We start from the raw sequence: 19,978 nt of genomic DNA on the forward strand, positions 1-19,978 counted from the left end.
ACAGAACAGGCAGACTGACCGAAATACACTACTGAGGGGAGCAGCAGGCGAGACCGGAGAGGTCTGCCTTGCCATGTGGGTTTCTTCCTGGCCGGCTGGGGATCGAACTCATGCTGCAGAGGCTGTGGATTTCTTCATAGTGTGGTGCTTCACCCCTTGCGCCCCCAGGGAGGCCCTCATAAGGGAACTATTTCATTAGAGAGCAGGGCTCAAACACATGTTTAAGAACTCGTGTAAAATTCGTTACAGTTTAGTAAGGTGGTATGGTTTCCATTTCTGTCACCCTGAGTAAGGGCTGGCATTTTCAGCACAACATGTGTGTAATTTAGCACACAGATTCTTAGAGAGGACTTGCTGTGTGCTAGGCATTGTGGTGACATAGAGACCAAGGCTGGTCTTGCCCTCGTGGAGCCCACAGTCTAATGGAAGGAGAAAGGCAAGTAAATGGGAAAGTGATTGTGATGAATGAAAGTCATTTGGGATCAGAGGAGAGAGGCAGGTACAGAGAGGTAGAGAGAGTTGTTTTTGTTTGTGTGGAAAGAGGTTACCTATTTGGTAGATCAGAGACAGAGCAGGGTAGGTCAGGAATTAGCATTTGGGATTTTATGCCAATTCTTTGTAAATGTAAATTGTAGAGGGGTTGATCATTTGGGAGGGTTCAGATTTTCTAACCTCAATGGTAAAGGTAAGCAGAAAGTCAGCATGAGGCAATGAAAACAGCTTCCTTTTGTTTTACCTCCTTTTCTTCTCATTGGCCCCTTTATGTGGAATTGCAAAAGCCAAGGAGAGTTTAAATAATTGACTTCCAAAACTTACTGGCAAAAGTGATAGTGAAGTAAGGTCTAAGTAAGACACATGGCAATTCCTCATTGCAGAGCTGGAAGGGAGAAAGGCAAAGCCAACAGAAAGCTCTTGACTTTATACCTAGGGGTTCACCGTAAAGAGCAATTGACAAGATTTTTAAAAAGTTAACCCTCTGATAGCAACACCACCAGCATGACCTGAAACTATGCATTTGGTCACAAAAAGCCCTTTTCTTTCCTGTGGGAGACCTGCTCATGTGTTCTTCTTATTTCTTCATCTGGGTTCAGGGCCAGCATTGGGAGTGCTGCCTATAGGGCTGTTAGTAAAAACTTAAGACTCAATGTTGGAAGAATGTATTGACCAGTTCACACCCACTGTGTAGGAAACAGTGGTAGCACCACGTAAGGTATTTGGCACTCTGGACTAGGTATTTTCAGTAAGCTATGTCTGCAATATAATTGTTGTATATAAAGCTAAATCTTACTCAGCTGCAAATCTTCTGGCATGAGATAATAGTGGTTTTGATTTCATCCAATGGGAATTTTCCAACTTTATCACCACTTTTTAGATACAACAGACACACTTTGGTGTGTCTGGTTTGAACTAACCAAATACCCTCGTCATTACTGATCTGATTCCCTTCTTTTCTGGTAAGGAAGGATCCTGATTAGTTGATACCAATATTACAATATTAGTTGATACCAATATTACCAATATTGGAAAACTATGTCTTAGTCTAGACAATAATAGTATTACTTTGATAATAAGTTGGCATTGGGGTTATATGTTAGTGTAATTTGTAAAGGGATTGCAAGTCTTGGAGACTTGGTTAAGTTCTCAGTTTGGTCACCACACCACAGGGTGCCCACTCTCAAAATTCCCTCCCAGAGAGCTCTAACTTCAGTACTAATGGGGATGCTTGCCTGTTGGTGATTAAATGTAGATCAGTGTTTCTAACATGGATGATTACAAAGGTAGTCACTGAAGCTCTTCATAGATGATTTTTGGTATAAACTTCCAGCTATAAAATATCATGGGGATAGAATATAAATAGATGTAACTGCACTTAATAAGATGGGAATATGTATTTAAAAGTTGCTAAGAGTGTGGATCTTAAAAGTTCTTATCACAGCAAGAAATTTTTGTAACTGTGTATAGTAATGTATATCAATTAGACTTGCTATAGAGATTGTATTGCAAAAATTTTATAAAAATCTAATCACTAAGTTGTACCACCTGTCACTAACATGCTATATGTCAATTATATATCCATAACAAATTGTAAATGATCTTAGATTTGGTGGCAAAAGTGATTCAATGGCATTGATCCTAACATATTCTTTTGGATAATGTATATTTTAGCTTGACTAAAGACAGCATTGCAGGAAGAGTCAGATTTTGGGCAGAGCCTATATTTTATTACTAGTAATTGTAATGACCTTTCAAAAACATTTTTAGTGGTTAAGCACCCTCATTAATGTTAGAAATTAATTATCTTTCTGTGTTTAGCAACATAGTGAATAAAAAGAAGTATAAGACAAATGAATTCAAATCCTAGAGGATATAATCTAGTTGTCTAGTTGGGGACATTAAGGGTGAAAAAATAATATATAAGATAATCTGTACTTTATTACATTCATAATTGGCTATCTGAGCTTGCAAGAAACAATTGCTAAATTTCCCAGCATTTTGCAAGCTTGTTACTAAATACAACCATTATTAAAATTATGTTATATATAAATTTATAAGTAAATATTTTATATTAAAGGCAAAGGCAATAAACAGGCAAAATTTATCACTTCCTAATCATTTATTCTTCTTGCCAATCTTGAGTCTATTGTGTGACTCTATCTTGAGTCTACCCCTTTTGAACCATGCACCATTATGCATCTCTTGACAACTGCGTTCAGTGATGTTATGTTGGTGGCTTGAAATCTGTCATGGTGAGAGTATTTACACTACAGATACTAACAGGTTCTACAAACCAAGACAAGACTACCTCCCTCTATCACCCACCCCTCATCCCCAGCCCATTGTTAAATAATTATCAGCACACCGTTGTACATAGACATCAAAAAAGAATATACCTTAGAACTATCATTGGTCATTCATGCAAATGGTCAACTGGCATATGAAAAAATGCTCACCATCACTTACCATCTGAGAAATGCAAATCAAAACCACAGTGAGATACCACCTCATACCCATGAGAATGGCCCATATCAACAAACAGACAAACAAACCAACCAGAAACAACAAATGCTGGTGGTGGAGAAAAAGGAACCTGCTGACTGGCCTAGCCCTTATGGAAAACAGTATCGAGGGTTCTCAAAATAATAAAAATGTATCTAGCATATGATCCAGCAATTCTGCTCCTAGATATCTATCTGAAGAATGCAAAAACACTAACTTGAAGAGATATATGCACTCCTATGTTCATTGCAGCACTATTTACAGTCGCCAAGTTATGAAAACAACTGAAGCATCTAAAGACACATGAGTACATTAAAAAGATGCAGTGTGTATACACACAGTAGACTACTACCCAGCTGTAAAAAAGATGAAATCTTGTGATTTGCAACAACATGAATAGAACTAGAGGCGATATTGCTAAGTGAAATAAGTCAGAAGGAGAAAGATGAATACAGGATGATTTCACTCATATGTGGAATACAAAGAAATAAGGCAAAGGAACAGACAAACCTAAACAAACCTTAGAAATCTGCCTGAAGAATTGAGGGCACGGGATGGGGAGGGAAGGGCCAGGGAAGAGGGAGGGAGAGGAAGCCAGAGGACTATAGCAGAGGAGTATGGGAGTCTTGGTGGTGAGTGTGGTACGGTAACAAACATTCAGAGAGGTGTGCGCTTCCACCTATAAATCATATACGATGTTGTAAGCTAATGTTACCTCAAAAAAAAAAATATATATATATATACATACGTATAATTAAAAAAAGAAGAAATATCACTGGTCAGAAGAGAATGTTGGGGGTGTCATGAAAGCAGGTGTTTGAATGAAATTCACTCTGATGCAAATCTGTTTTTATGTGGGTCAGGACCACCCTCAGGGACATTTAGAACCAGGACAGATCACAGAATGCCCACATGTCCCTGATCATTTCTCTACAGGTAAAATCAGGTTAATATGAATATTAAAAACTTCATTGAAGGTGAAACAAAGTAAATTCAAAAAAGACCGTAAGCCTGAGTGGGGTGTGTGTGTGTGTGTGTGTGTGTGTGTGTGTGTAAGTATATGGCATTGGGGTCCTCTGGCCGAGTTGTGAAATGATTGGATAATGGGTCATGATGGTTGGTAAAGAGTTAAAGTCCTTTCTGTGCTTCTCTTCCTGCCAGTAGCTGAAGCCCCAGGGACAAGGTGCTCCCTTTGATCTTGCTGTATAACAGAAAAAAAAAAAAGGAACTTTAAACTAAAACAAAAAAGAGCTAGGCTAGTAGAGAAGGAATGCTTAGGTAACTTCTTAGGAGTGGAACAGGGATACACTTTAAAAGAGCACCCCAAATCACTGCAGAAATATAAAAGCCTGGAAGAGAATAGGGACAGTTACTGGTTTTCAATCAACAAAAATTTTCTAAAAAAGAATAAACTTCAGAAAAAAAACAAACCCAAAGTAATAATAGTAGTACTAAAGTGGCAATGGTGAGTGCTAAGGAGTTTTGAAAAAGTATGAAAACAAAAACACCCAAAAGAAAGGCTTGGGCCTTAAAAGCTGGTCACTGGTAGCCAATGTGACCACAGTGCGAGGTGTCCACTGTGCAGCCAGTCCTGGGAGGGTGCCCATGGAGCCTACAAAAAGGGGGGGATAGGAAAAGGAGCCCAGGAAGACATGGGCAGGAATCCCATTGTCACTTGGAACTGGAACCGATGTCAGTGGTGAGAGGCTGTAGATTGTACATGGTTCTCATCGGAACAGTACACAGTCCCTCTTGCACTGGGGCTGAAGCACCTTTTCTTGCAGTTTAAAACTCTGGAATCAGGATGCATCTTACATTGGATGGTGTAAACATCTCAGTTTGTCAGGTTTGGATATGACAAGGCAGCCATTGCTGTGCATTTAGAAATATGTCCCCATCACGCTTTCTTTAATAAAAACAGATTTATTTAAAATTTAACACAACAGAAAGTGAAAATTTTTAACTAGTGCTTTTTTTTTTTTTTCATGACGGATTAAATAATGATGTGTTTTAGGGTCATTCAGTGGTAACTTAGAGTCAGTGAAATATTGGTTAACTTGCTGTTTATGTATCTCAATGAATTATTTATGAATCTATGTCCCATTGGCACACAGTTTTGGGTCTTCTCATCTTCCTCTATTGAATCAGGAATGTTTGAGTTAGGTTAATCAAAATGGCCACCCAGGGGTCTCTATTCTGTGTTCAGAACTGACCAACCATTTACTGAATTTGGTTGTTCATGTATAATAATGCATGTCCCAACAGGGTCTATTGGGCTTTGTACTGCTGGATACTAAAGGTTATAATTACATGCAGAAAGTTGAGTTTCCAGGTTGGTTGGTTTGTTTTTAGCATCAAAGAATCGATCCACCCTCATCTGTCCTCTTTGTGGCAATGAAACACCACTCGCTACATGAGGCCAGTACCTCCAACCGGGGTGTTTGGGAGAAGTTGTAGTAATTTGGTATCCACTCTGCAAGCAGAGGGAATGGTATTCATAAAGGTGTAGCAATCAGAAGGTAAAAACTGTTTGGGGGATGGTGGGTCGATCATTTGTCTGCAGTGGCTTGGTCTCATACGGGAGAAGTGTTATAGGTAAAGATGGTGAGTTAGATGGGCACCATGTATGGGGACAGGTCCCAGTCAAGGTGCGTGATGCACACTGACATTCACATACAAAGACCCACATAGTGAATCTTTTGCTAAGTGGAACAAGCAGGCTGACAAGGGAATAGGAGGCTGTCAGTAGCAATGGCAAATTTTTGGCAACCTTTGTAAAGTGAGGGCTTCTTTTCCAGGTGCATGGTTGTAGGGCATAATCCTTCTCTCAGCTGGTGGCCTACTTTATTTTTCAGAAAGCATTGGGGAACCAGAGGAGGGAAATCTATTCCCTGATGGCACAATAGAGACAGAAATGGGAAGAAGGGGATCCAGCTCATTTATTTCCCTTGCATTAGGCCCCTGCAAAATCAAGAGTAAGGATTTAATTGCACTATTTGCCTCTATGTATAGAAAAGCTGAATTAGTAATTGCATTAGCTTGTTACTATGCTTTACTCTTATGGGGTAATATAATTTTAACTACTGCTTCCTAATTATAGGGTTTTCATTATTCTGAAAACCCCATTCAGCATGTGTTCCATTTTCACTTTTATGAAGTGCACTGTAGAAAAACAGAGACTGCAGCTTTGAGAGACTGGAGCTGTGACTTGCCCAAAGCCATCACCTACTGTGAAAAGCAGAGTGCTACTGTGATTTCCCCTCCTTTGATGAATAATGCTGTTGGCAAAGACCATATGCTCTGTCACACGCTGGAGTTTGGAGACTCTGAGCAACCGAGGAATAATCACATCAATCCGGCGATGGTTTTTATTGGGTTGAAGTAATGACAGAAATAATGACAGTTATTAAAATCATGTAAATGGATTTGGGCCGTCAGACTACAGCTGACTCAGGATATGTCAAGGACAGGTCACTCCCAAAAGCTGTCTGTAAGGGATTACCCATCACGTCTTGTTCTTTCCAAAGAGAGCTTCGCATTTAAGAATTATGGAGCTGCAGAAAGCGGTGGTAGACTTTGCATTTACACTGTGGTAACTATGCTGTTTCCAGAAGGCTTTCCTTTCACGAGACTCAAAGTGGACAAGTAGAAAACTGAGTTCATTCATAGAATGAGGAACTATCCTTGTGACGTTCCACTCCAGTTCAACAGATGCAAATTAGGCAATACCTGGATATACATATATGGTGCTAAAAAGCTGTTGGAAATTTGGAAAAAAAGAATTGTTGCTGTTCTATGGGACCTGCTTTCTGGGGATAGAAGTATCTATTTACAAGGAACTCTAATGCAAGCTTACATGTGATATTATATGTGGATACTAAGAGAACTGGACTAGTGAGGGGTGTACCCATTGGTTCAGACTATAGTGATTTGAGAAGATAAACTTGGGGTACAAGGTAAGAATAGATAAGTCAAACTTTTCGGCCAGTTTCACAAAGATGACCTTGAATAAGTCATTTAATTTTTCATCTGTCCACTTTATCATCTTCCAAAAAGGATGAATAGCTTGAGGATTAATGAGAGTATAAAGAACCACTCAATACATCTCATTGAAAATTTGTAATTTTTAACAAGGCCCTAATATCTAGGTATGATTGGACAGGCAGAAATGGGAGGAATAGGAATTCCAGGTGGATGGGGGTGGCATGAATCAGGGCACAGAGGTAGGAAAGTGCTTTTCTGGTTGGAGCATAGTTTATGTAGAGGTTCATGTCTGCTGTGTGTATGTGCGTGTGTGCATGCACACAATCCTACGCAAACATGTTTTATTCATGTCCTTTCTTTATGAAGATAATCTTTCTTTACCTTCTTTGTCTGTAACAATCCCTTTAAAATATTGATAAATCCCAAGATAGAGAAAGTTATTTCTTAGGTTACCTCTGCTGAGATATCTGCACAAAGGAGGGGTAGTATACAATCAGGTAACTTTAGGTTTCTTGACTTGTGCAGAGTTATAATTGGAATATGACTCAAGGGCAAAAAGAAAAATAATGGCAGTTACCTGAACTAAAGGAAATATTATTTAATGTAAATTGAGTGCCAAACAAATCTTTTTTAGAATCCTACCTGCAGAAGCACAAACACTTGGCAAAAGCTTATAGGAAAGATAATAAAATTTAGCATAAAAATCAGGCTACAGAGAATTTCATTAATGATGCTACCTTACATTTATTTGGTACTTGATAATTTACAAAAATCTCTCTTCATTATCTGGTTGTATGTGCCCCACAAACCGGGGAGAGGAACATGCCTGTTATTACTCTGCCCATTTTCCAGAGGTGGAAACTGAGGCTCCAAGAGGATATGTGACTTGCTGTGAATTTTATCTGCAACAAGTGCTAGAATTTGAACTTAAACTTTGCTCTATTGTTATAAGGTTCTTTCTAGCACATACCCTTATGTTATGATGATGCAGTGAGCCCATACATCCCATATCCCCCCATTTTTTTCTTTTCTTTTAATAAACAGATTCAGATAGGTGAAGTGATAGACTCAGGATGACAGAGTTGACAACTATATTGGACCTAGCACCTAAATCTCCTAACTTCTTGCCCAATACTCTAATAATGCAGATAAAAGAGGACACAGATTTAAACTAAAAGAATTCTTCCACGCCATATTGCTCCCTATGACAATGTCACCATAAATGTTACAAGCTGAAATTCCAGGAATGTCCACAGGTAATTTTAAGGAATATAAATAAGAGCTAAAATGTATAATGTACTTGCACTGCATTCTTTAATTACTTTACATGAATTAACTCATTAATTCTCCCAAATACCCTCCAAGATAACTATGATTATTATTTTCCTTTTATCATTGGGGAAACTGAGGCACAGAGAGGTTAAGTAGTCTGGCTGGGATATACAAGTACAAATGGTTAGCTAGGATGCTGAGGTAAGGTCCTGGGATCTGTGCCTTAGGTTATTAAGCCAGAATATATCAATATTTAGAATTCAAAACAGGTACTAAAATGAAGTTGCGTCCGCTTCAGAAACTCTAACAAATTGAGCAAATTAATAATGCAAAAAGCAGTATAAGGTAAATGTTCAGACCAATTAAGCATGTAAATAACTAATGTCAATTATACATCATCTTATGTAGTCACTAAGTACATCTCCGGCGTGGTCCCTAAAACCATAGAATGTTTGGCAATTATGTGCCACTGCATTTAAAGATTTTTTTTTTTTGTATTTAAGTAACATCGCATTAGATGCCATTACATTTTAAAAAACACAGTCTGTGCATTGTATTTTGCTCATTCAGATCAGCATTTCTATTATTATTCTGACTTACTGATGAAGTTTCCTGTCCATTAACACTTGTCTTCATTATTGCATAATAGTGATTTTTTAGGATTATGATGAATTTTATTCTCAAGAATGTGGATTCTTTCATTTATTTATAAAGCATATCAAAACAGTTGAGAGTGCACTGACTTTGTCTCTCTGTCAGAGATGGGGAAATTGAGAGGGAATTTCAGATGCCCTGGAGTGAACTGGTCAGAGAATAGAACCAGGGTAATTTCTTCTGTCTCTGCTGCTCTGGGGTTTAGTGAGAGACTGCTGAGCGACCACTCCCTTGGAGTCAGACAGACACCCACCATGTTACCATCTTCTTGGGATGAGATTCAGTGCTGTCTGTGGATTTAAAAAATTTAAATTCTTTTTTAAGGCAACATTGGTTTATAGTTTTGTTTGTGGTTTGAGGTGTAGGATCTCCCTTCAGGCGTTGTTACCATCCCACGCCCACCATCAAAGCACACAAAGTCCTCCTCATAGTGCATTGTGTACCCTCCCTGCTTTGTCCTCTCCTCTCTCTCCTTCCCTCTCCCCCCTATAGTCTCAGTTCTACAGTCAGATTTCTAGGGTTTGTTATTGGTTTGGCTTTACCAACCCTTTGTTTGGTTTCTCTATATTCCACATATAAGGGACACCATCTAGTATTTATCTTTCTCCTTTTGACTTCTTTCTCTTAACAGAATCCCCTCCAGTCCCATCACTGTTGTCCCAAATGACTATGGAAAAGCCAGCACAAACACTCAAGGGATTCCTCTGGGTTTTGTGTGTTCCAAGGCTGAAGAGATGTCCCCAGCTAGAAAATTTTTACTAACTCAACCAAGATTATGCATAGGGAATAGATGAGAGAGACCCCTGGGTCTCCATGAAGTATTGCATTTCTTTATTTTACCATTCAGGAAACCCCTCAGCATTTGAAGATGTGAGCTTGGAGAGAGAGATGGTTACTCTAGAGCTCTTGAGGGAATGCAAATATAGAGCCATCTAGAATCACAGCAAAGAAATGAAGCCCTGATTTCTTTCCCTCTTTTGTCTCTTTATTTATATAAGTGTTAATTCCATCGACAATGTCAGTAGTTTAGTAGTCTCTGAATTACAGGAAAACTACAAGTCATTTATTTTGATTATTCCTTATAATAAGCAATAAAAAATTTGATGAATGTGAAATTTTTCCAACTACATTTGTCTTGTTTTTCCAAATAGGTAAAAATGGACAATAATAATGTTAGTAATAATGATGATATTATTGTTTATTTCATCCTTTTGATATGGTGGCACTGTAGAGCCAGAATCTCATTTGCTCCTTAACACAACTGCCAGAAGTGGATATTATTATCTTGAGAACTGTGACAACTGCTTTCAACATGACATAACTATTTGGACTTAGAACTAAGACCACCTGTGTCAATATGACTTGATTATTTGTTCCATGAAAACTTTTCTGGGAAAGATAAGACTGTAAACCAATAAATACTTTCTCTGTTTGCTGCAGGAAATTCCTGCAGGTCAGTTTATCTGAGATACCAGTCTGTTCACTCTGGGCAAATGAATTGTTCTTATGAAGCCACAGTTACCCATCAAGATTTGCTTTCAACCCTTCAGCTCACTGGATCCATCAGTCCTAAACTATTATGTCGGCATGTGAGCCCACTTCCAGTCAATTCCCTCCTTGAAAGATCCTCTTGGAGTTTCTTGAACCGAGACCTCCAAACCCTTTATATGTCCTCCCTTTTCTGAGAGGCTACTAGGACTTTGTCAAGATAGTGTCTCCTTTATTCAGTTGTTTGGTAATATTTTGGGGGCGATTTCAATAATCTTTATTTTCCAAATGAGTAGAGAGAAACCTAGAGAGTTCCATTAATTTGTTCAAGGACAAGGATTGACATTTTCCCATGGTCCTCATCACTCTGCTACTCTGCCTTCCAGTTGGAAGAAGAATCTAGTATTTTAAGTTTTACCCCTGAACTTATTTAGCTTTCTAAGATTAAAAATAAATAGCCCAACAACAACAGTCTAGTTTACACTCCTGTAGACAGCAGTTGCTGTGTGACCATAGCATTTAATTAGCTGTAGAAAAATTTAACACTATTTCCAAAAAACCCTGGCAATGGTGACTCACTAACATTCTCTGAATGAAGGATGTAAGTCAAACAAAACCAGGAGAATGGAACTATGCTTGGTGTGACTTTGAAATGATTAGTCAATTATTCAGCAGGTATAGTCATTTTCTGGGACTGCCATCACAAATGACCACATAGTTGATGGCTTAAAACAACAGAAATGGATTCTCTCACAGTACTGCAGGCCCCAAGTTCAAGATCAAGGTATCAGCAGATGGGGCCATGTTTGCTCTGGCGGCTCTGAGAATCTTTCCATGGCCCATGCTCTCAGCTTCTGTGGCTCCTGGCAACCTTGGCATTGCTTGTCTTAGGGCTTTGAAAACCCTAACCCTGCCTTCACCTTCTCTCTGTGTCTCTATGTCTTCTCCTTTTCTGTCTCTGTCTAGGGTGTTCTTGAGACCCTTTTTAAAAGTTAAATATTGGTTGGTTGATTGTTATTGAATTGCCATTATTTCACATCCTTGCTAACATTTTGACAGTATAGGAAACATAACACTCCCACCCCCAAAGAACCATCATCAATTCTCCATCATCATCCATTGTTCTCCCACCCTACCTATTTCCCACCCTACCTATTTCTCACCTATTCCCCTTCTGAAAGCCTCAGATCTACAGTCAACTTTCAAGGGTTGATTTTAAAGTCTGTCTTTGACCTTTGGTTTGGTTTCTCTATATTCCACATATAAGTGAAACCATCTGGTGTTTGTCTTTCTCCTTCTGGCTTATTTCATTTAGCATAATTCCTTCCAACTCCATCCATGTTGCTGCAAATGGCATGAGTCTATCTTTTGTGATTGCTAAGTAGTATTCGTGTGTGTGTGTGTGTGTGTGTGTGTGTGTATGTAAACCACATCTTCTTAATCTACTCATCTTTGGGGGCCACTTAGAGTGATTTGTAAACAGTGCTGCTGAACATAGGAGTGCAGGTTTCCTTTCAAATTAGTGGTTTTGTATTTTGGGAGTAAATACCTAAGAGTTCATATGGCAGATCCATTTTTAGTCTTTTGAGAAATCTCCACACAGCTTTCATTAGAGCTGCACCAGTGTCCATTCCCACCAACAGTGTAATCATATTCCTGTTCCTTCACACTTACACCAGCACTTTGTTTCTGGTCTTTTTGATGTGGGCCAGTGTCAGGTGGTATCTCGTGGTTTTGATTTGCATTTCCCTGGTGATAAGTGATGATGAGATTTTCTCCATCTTGGTCATCTGTATGCCTTCTTTGGAGACATGCCTATTTAGCACTTCTGCCCAGTTTTTGATTGATTCTTTGTTTTCTTTTATTGAGTTGTCTACAAAGACTTGTGTTCCAAATAAGGTCACATTCTGAGCTTCTCAAGTGGTCATGTCTTTTGGGAACTACAAGTCAACTATAGCTACAAAAGTTTATTATTAACTGCATGATCACCAAAATAATTTTATCTAATGCCAACCAAAGCTAATATAAAATGTAATGTAGCACCAGCTCCTTAAAATATATTCAGTCTTTGAAAACAAATTCATTTTAAAGCACTTCCTATGGGGTATTCCTCTGGTCACATGCTGCTTGAATCTGAAAGTGCAGATATAGATTTTAAATGACTTATTCATGCCATTGATTATGATGTAGATACAATGACTCTGAATAGATCATTTTTCAGAAATGTATGAGATGTTTATCTCAAATCTTTGATGTTCCAGACAATGGGGAGGTACCTGAAGGATAACAAAATGATCATGGCTCTTACCTTCTCCAGGCAAAGTAAGAAATAGTAACTTGTGAGCAGCCCCAATTCCAAACCCTCAGTGGAGGGACATATTAATATGCCAAGTATATAATTTCTATAGATGTCAGCAAAAGAATTAATAAATTAATTTTTGTGATACCTCCATTCTTCCTATTTTTTGGTCAGGATAATTTTGGCTTTTTGGCATCTTGTGTGGCCCCATGTGAGTTTCAATGTTTGCTGTATTTCTTTTGAAGAATGTCATTGAAAATTTGGTATGAATTGCCCTGAATCTGTATATTGCTTTCTTTGCTTATGATCACTGTTTTAACCATGTTATTGGTCTTTCTGTGTCTGTTTTTTTTTTTCTTAGTATAATGTTTTCCAGGCTCAAATTGTCATTTTATAGATGAGGAAGTAGAGGTACATTAAGGAAGCAAGTAATAAACTCATGATAGTATCCCGGGCACTCTGGTTCCACAGCCTGGGCACTGGTGTTTTATTAGGCTGTATATCAGTGGGTCTTGTGATTGCAGTCAGTGATAGTTCCTGAAATCAAAGGCTAACTGAATAGCTTTGACTACTCAGAGTCTGTTATCAGAGTCTAAATTTGCTGTATACCCATTTAGCAATCCTGCCAGAAAGAGAACTCTTTGTTCCTGATTTTCCCATCAAAATTCTATCGTAAGTAAGATGACTTGAAATTCACATTTCTCTCCTATGTTCCAGAAGGATAAGTTTTCCTTTGTCACCTGTATCTGGTTAAAAAAAAGGTAAACTCTTCCTCCTAATTGCAGACTCCGAGTTGACTATTTCTGCAGTTCCTGCCAGTCAATTCCTATTCTGCACCCTGGGACTGGCTTCCTACTCCAGAACCACCATTTGGTTGTCTCAGCTCCCTGTTGGGTAGAACTCATCATCCCACCACTCCTAGCCCTGTACAATTTGCTCAGATTATCAGTTTGGTGTGGTGCCTACTGTTTACATGGGAACTGGAACAATCCCCTTTGAAGCTAAAGATGCTAGTTTGGCTACTGTTCGAAACAGGGGACCCTGGTTGGCAGACACCAGTCTGTCTCATCCAAAGTGAGCTCAGGGGCCAACATAACCTGAGCCCAAGCTTCTCTCTGTCACTGTGCAAACCACAGAGAGCTCGTGCATATTTACAAACATTCCACACATGTCTGACTTTTCCTGGCCCAAACTCCTGAATTCCTGCATCTCAGAATGCTGGGTGCCAAGAAAAGGCAGGTAGCCATTGCTATCTTGGATGGCATGACTCAGCGGCAATGGAACTCTCCAGCAAAGAGGTGCTTTCCTTTGAATTCTTTGAATGATGCAGCAACACCAAGTCACACATGAATTTTTAAAATTTGGGAATGTTCAAGCATAAGAAATGTTTTGACTTGGGAATTTTCAAACTATATGCCTATCACTCATTTAAAAAAATTATCAATTTCTGCCAATAGATTTGCTTTTCATAATACAATGAATTACATTATCATCCTGGTCCTTTTTTGTTATCAAAGACTAGAGACCATGTAATCAAAAGGCTGGCTCCTTCTCTTCTATTGGCTTTTTATTGTGTGTTTGGTTTCTCAGTCCTCTCTCTGTTTATACTCTCTCCTGTGTGATCTTATCCAGGAATGGGGCTTTAAATGCCATTTGTACTTGTCTGAAGTCACTTGATTGTGAGTAACATAAACTCAACTCAACTATCTGATGCAAAAATGGGAATTTATTGATTCACATAATTCAAAATGACAGCACCAGGGATCTCAAAGTCGTCTCACTACAATGCCTCTCTCACACAATCATTTGGATCTGCTTATTTTGCTATCTTGCCCTCATTCTCATCAAATGGACCCAAGGTTATAAAAAAAAAGACTGGTAGCTCTAAACTTGCTTTATATTTGTTTAATAATCCTGCCAGAAAGAGAACTCTTTGTTCCTGATTATTCCTCAAATGTCCTTGGGCTAATTTTTTTTTTCCTGAGTTGACCTAATTCATTTTAGCATCCTCAAAGAATTGCTGTAACCAGGTGGACAGTGTATGTCAACTGTCCAGGCTTGAGATCCCTGTTCCCTGCTTGACTAGAGGAGGACTTGACATTTGGTTAAGAGCCCCATCAAGATTAGCCAAGATTACCACAAAAGAAAATCATGTTGCTTTCAGCAAAAGACATGGAATATTATGCTAGACACCACAATACCATCTACATGTTGGTACCTCTCAGATTTGTTTCTCCCCACCCCAGACCTCAGCCCTGAACTCCAGGTGCATAGAACTGACATATCTCACAAGCACTTGAACTTGTCCTGTCCAGAATATATCACTTGGCTGTGTACTCTGCTCCCATCATATCTCCAAACTGTCCTTCCTTTGGTTACAAGGAACAAGAACTGACAGTGGCTAATTTAGGCCTTCACCCTTGCCTCGCATGGGTGGTAATGGGCACAGGGTCAGGAGTGGGTTTCTTATGACTTTTCTCTATGAATACAGATATAAAAACAGAAAAGAAAAGGAAGTTCATTGATTCCTGTAGTTGGGAAAGATACTAGAGCATCTCAAAGAAAAACTTGAGGAATTACTCTTTCAAAAACTGGAGATTTGACCCAGCTGGGATTTTCTCTCTCCATCTGTCTCTCTCTTTCCTCCTTGTGTGTTGGTCTAATTTTCTGCCATTGCAGATGGCATAGACTTTTCTCATTACCAAGGGACTTGTCTTCTGGTTACCCTAGCTTAGCCTTGTCAGCAGAAATGTGTTCACCTCTGTGCTCTGTAGTCAAGATGGGTTGGAATGTTATAACAAACATATTCAACCATGTAGCTTCTTCACAAAATATCTCAGAGTGGGTGCCCTAGGAAGCAGTCTCTGGATGCTTCTTAGGGAATGTTTTTAGGTTTTACATCTGTAGAAAAGAAGGAAAGGAAGCAGGACTGGACAAGAGAGAAGTTGAGAGACATGTCAAATCTGGTGACAAAATAGGTCAATTCATAGAAACTCTAGAGCAGCAGCCATATCCCATATTGGGCTGAAATGGCTGGATAGTCACTGTCATATCAGTTGATCACTGGATGTGGGCTTCCTTTGGAACGACATAAAGGTGGGTGAGACAACATAAATGTGGGTGAGACAACTCTCTTAGAGCTGAGGCAGTTCCTGAAGGGGCTGACAACTGAAGGCTCTTTGCTGACAGTATTCGGTCACATGGGATGATAAGTCCTTCATTGAAATGGCACCTGGATGGTGGATAACAGTAACCATAATACAGTAGGAATTTATTTCTTGCTCATATGCAGTCCTGGTGGGTGTTGAGTTAGGTGTGTAGGCTCTCTTCCATGATGTCATTCAAGGACTCAGGCTCCTTCCATCTGTGACTTCACCAAAACAAGGACTTCATTGTTATTTGTATCTAGCAGAAAGAAGAAGAAAAAGCCATATCCCATATATATATATATATATATATATATATAGGATATATACATGGGAGGAGTATACATGGGAGGATTTTATAGGCTGGGTCTGAAAGTAGTAGCACCATTTCTGTTCATATTCCATTGACATAGTAATACTCAAGTACTAGGGAGGAAACTACTACCTCCTGGGAAGAAGAGAAGATGAATCTTGATGAGATATCAGTATCTACTATAGATACCCCAACACCCTCTGCCTTCTGACCCCAGATATTCTCACTTTGAGCAACCTCCTGGGAAGTGTTTGCTTTTCTCATGGGCAATGTCTTCCTCACCCACTTCCAGATCCTAACACAATGGCTTCCTCACCCGCTCCCAGATCCTAAGGGGCATGATTCTCTCATTACCTATTCATCTCCAGATTCCCTTGGTTGACTTTTTGCACTGAAGACTTTAAGTTTTTTCAGGGTAGGTAATATTCCTGGTAAATTCTCCCACAAATCCCATAAGCCTCGTCTCCCTAGTCCCTTTCCAATCTTCATCATCCCAACATTGTCTTCTCCCACCATCTCTCAAGTTAAGACATGGAACTCTCTCTCTCTGTGTCTCTCTCTGTGTGTCTCTCTCTCTCTGTCTCTCTGTCTCTCTCTCTCTTTCACACACACACACACACACACACACACACTCACACACCCTTGGCCCCTACTCCTGAAACTTGCCTTCCTCTTGACTATGTGTAATCCATGAAACTGCCATGAGTTTGCCCTTGTTTTTATTTTTGGTGTGTTCTGTCTGAATTTATTGTTCAACAATTTTCTATATCTGGTTTTAAGGGTCTAATTGTAGGAAATTTGAGCAGAATTCCTTGCATAGGGCTTAAAAAGATACTGCTGATGTATTTGGGCATTGAGTGAGTTCTTCCCTTCAGTCTCCCTCACATCCTTCCTCCCTTCTTTCTGTGACAGGATAGCTACCTGACTACCAAAGATTCACTGCATATTCTCCATTGAGTAAGTTCTTATCTGAGTAGCCCCCACTCCCCTTGTTCACATCTGCTTCATGTGAACAAGAAATAAATTGGGGTTGTTTGTTACTGAGCCTACATTTATCCTGCCCTGAGTAATGGACTTCCTTTCCTATGCCAAATACTTCTTAACCTCCACTATTTGCCAACCACTGCATTGGGTATTAAGGATGCAAAGATAAATAATGTTTAGTTTCTGCACTCAAAGAATTCACAATCTAGAGGGAGAAGTGGATATATACTTATATATTTTTTTGTTACCATGTGTTAGGTCCTACAGCACAAATATGTACAGAGTATTATGGGAGAGTAGAGGACATCTAAGCCATCTTGCTGGGGGCTGGGCATGCTGTAGAAAGGATGGCTGGACGTCCATTAGGTGACAAGTATTCCAAAGAGGTGAGCAAAGGTAGAAACAGACAAAGTAAGCTTATGGGTATATATGTGTGGTGCCAAAAAACAGGGTGTATGATGAACAAATTAGGAAATTCTTATTAAGATATACTAGATGTTAGGTGATTCTATCGGAGGGTGAGTTTTCTCAACAGGGACAATTATAACAAAGTCTCATGTGTAATTAACACTCTACTTAAAAGTAATCACCATCCTGTGGGCCCACCATGCCTCTGACTCTTCAGGGGAAAATATTATTGGTACTCAGCTCTGAAGGTTTATTTTCACATAATCCTTAAACTCTAGTGAATGCTTGATTCCGGTGAAGTGTGACTCTACTTAAAGGGAACCAAAGTGCTATTTCAGAGACAGACAATTACATATATTTTTCATTTCCTGTGTGCTTAGCAAATCTGTTTTTTTTTTTTTTAATGTGGTACCACTGTGCTGCTTCCTAGGTAGTTCTAGTGGCCATTATACAAAAGTCCTAGCATAAGTCCTACTTCTACTGCTGATATGACATTGAACCATATGAGATAATCAGTTTCTCAAACCATTTTGTACCCAAGATAAGATATTTTCATGTGGTTCTACCTAATGTAACTGAGGATGGTAGATTAAATTCATGGTCCCTATTCTTTACTTCTTGTAGTATTATATGTTATAATATTACACAAGGCTATGACCCTTGTCATAACCCCCATTATAAGAGCAGTGTTTTCCCTCCTCTTTGACTTTGGGTTTTACCATGCACTTTGGGTAATGCAATGTTAGTAGATATGACATAAGAAGAGGCATGAAATGTGCTTGTGAAGTTGGACTTTTCTTGTGCTTCTGAGTCACTAAGAGAAGTACATGTTCCCAGGCCCCTGTGCCTTCATGCTGGGCCTTAGGAGATGGGATGTTTTCACTTGATTCTAAAAAGGGAGGTAAGACAGGGACATTCCTTTTCTATCTCTTGTGATTGTCATCTGCACACAGACTGGATCTGGGCCAGCCACCTCAGAACCACCAGATTGCTTTAAGAAGACAAGTTGTTGTCTGGAGGACAGTGGAGAGGCAAATGGGAGAAATAGCTGTCCCCCTAATGTCACCTTGTTAATGAATTCACCAACCTGGAGGCACACTGTGTCACACTTCTTACTGTATGAGATAATAAACACTTCTTTTTAAAAAAAAAAAAAAAACTGCTTTATTTGGGTTTTCTATTGCTAGTAGCTGATAACATCCCAACAGATAACTCAAGAATCATATGGCATGGATTTTGATTGCTAGATGACTTAAAAAGTCATAAGGGAAAATGGGATGATTATTCCCACCTTAAAGATGGGGTCCTTTTCAGCCTCAGTTAGATAATCCTGGAGAAAGTCCTTTGAGAGATGGATCAATTTGGACTTTTTGCATCTGAACCAATTATTAGGTTCATCATCAGATTCTGTCTGGTGTCATCATTTTCACTCTTTTTAAAGGACAATTCATTTATAGGAAATAAATAGATATAAGGGTCTAGAAGTAATGAATTATATGTTTTGTTGGTCTGGGACTTACATGTGAGGCTAATTGATGATAAATTTCATGCACAGCTCTTATTTCTCTGGCACACACCTGAGGGAAAATATAACATTGTATGGCTCAAGGAGAAGAATTTTGGGAATTCATCAATCCTGAGCACAAGTCTTGATAGCTGGGGTGATCTTGTGCAAGTCATTTAATATCTATTAACCTCCATCTCCTCCTTTGTAAAATAGGAATAATAATATGGAGTTCAACTTGTGGGACTGATGTATAAAGTGTGTAGCACATAATAAATTATTATTGTCAGTAAATTATTGTTGTTTTCCTGCCCACCTCCCAGGACAAAAATGCATCCTCGATTATAAGGAAAACTAGGCTTCATGAGAGGCAAAGTCCAGTCCTTACTGCTAAAGTCAGTGACAACTATTTTTGCAATATAGAGGCAAGGTAGAGGCCACCTCCTAGAAAGTACTATGTGTTCATTATCATTTTAGGCGATGGAAATACAGCAGTGAACAAAACCCTAATTTCAAAGAGAGGATAAGCAGAGAAAATAAGGAACAGAGCACTTTGAAAAAGCAGGGAAAGGGCTAGAAGTGTGTCTGGGGAGAGCTTTGCCACTGGGGTAAGGTAGTTGGGAGATCCTCTCCTGGGTAGCATTTGAGAAAAGCCTGGAGAGTTGAAATCTCGGGAGCAGGAATCCAGGCAGAGAGAAGAGTTAGGGGCAAAGACCTTACTGGGGATGTGTCTGGAATCCTTAAGAGAAAGCACAGAGGCTGTGAGACCAGAGGAGAGTGAGCAAAGGGGATCATCAGATGCTATCAGGGAGGGAAAGTGGTCCAGATTAGTGGGGTCTTGGAGTATTGTAGGACTCAAACTTTTACTTTAAGAAGATGGGAAACAATGGACCGGTTTTGAGCAGTGGAGTGACATAATTTGAATCACA

The 19,978-nt window shown here is 39.2% G+C and overlaps 1 protein-coding gene across 1 annotated transcript in view; it reads left to right on the forward strand.

The window, feature by feature from the left end:
- Positions 1-6,454: 6,454 nt before the first annotated feature.
- EEA1 (early endosome antigen 1) overlaps positions 6,455-19,978 on the forward strand; it is a gene marked incomplete at both ends in the record, with an annotated part of 228,466 nt that continues 214,942 nt past the window's right edge. The window contains one exon of the mRNA XM_084255965.1: positions 6,455-6,589. Within this exon, the coding sequence (XP_084112091.1) occupies positions 6,455-6,589 (135 nt within the window). The remainder of the gene's footprint in view (positions 6,590-19,978) is intronic.

The sequence above is a fragment of the Talpa europaea genome (genome assembly GCF_964194135.1).
Source record: "Talpa europaea genome assembly, chromosome: 15".
In the NCBI taxonomy this organism is placed as follows: Eukaryota; Metazoa; Chordata; class Mammalia; order Eulipotyphla; family Talpidae; genus Talpa; species Talpa europaea.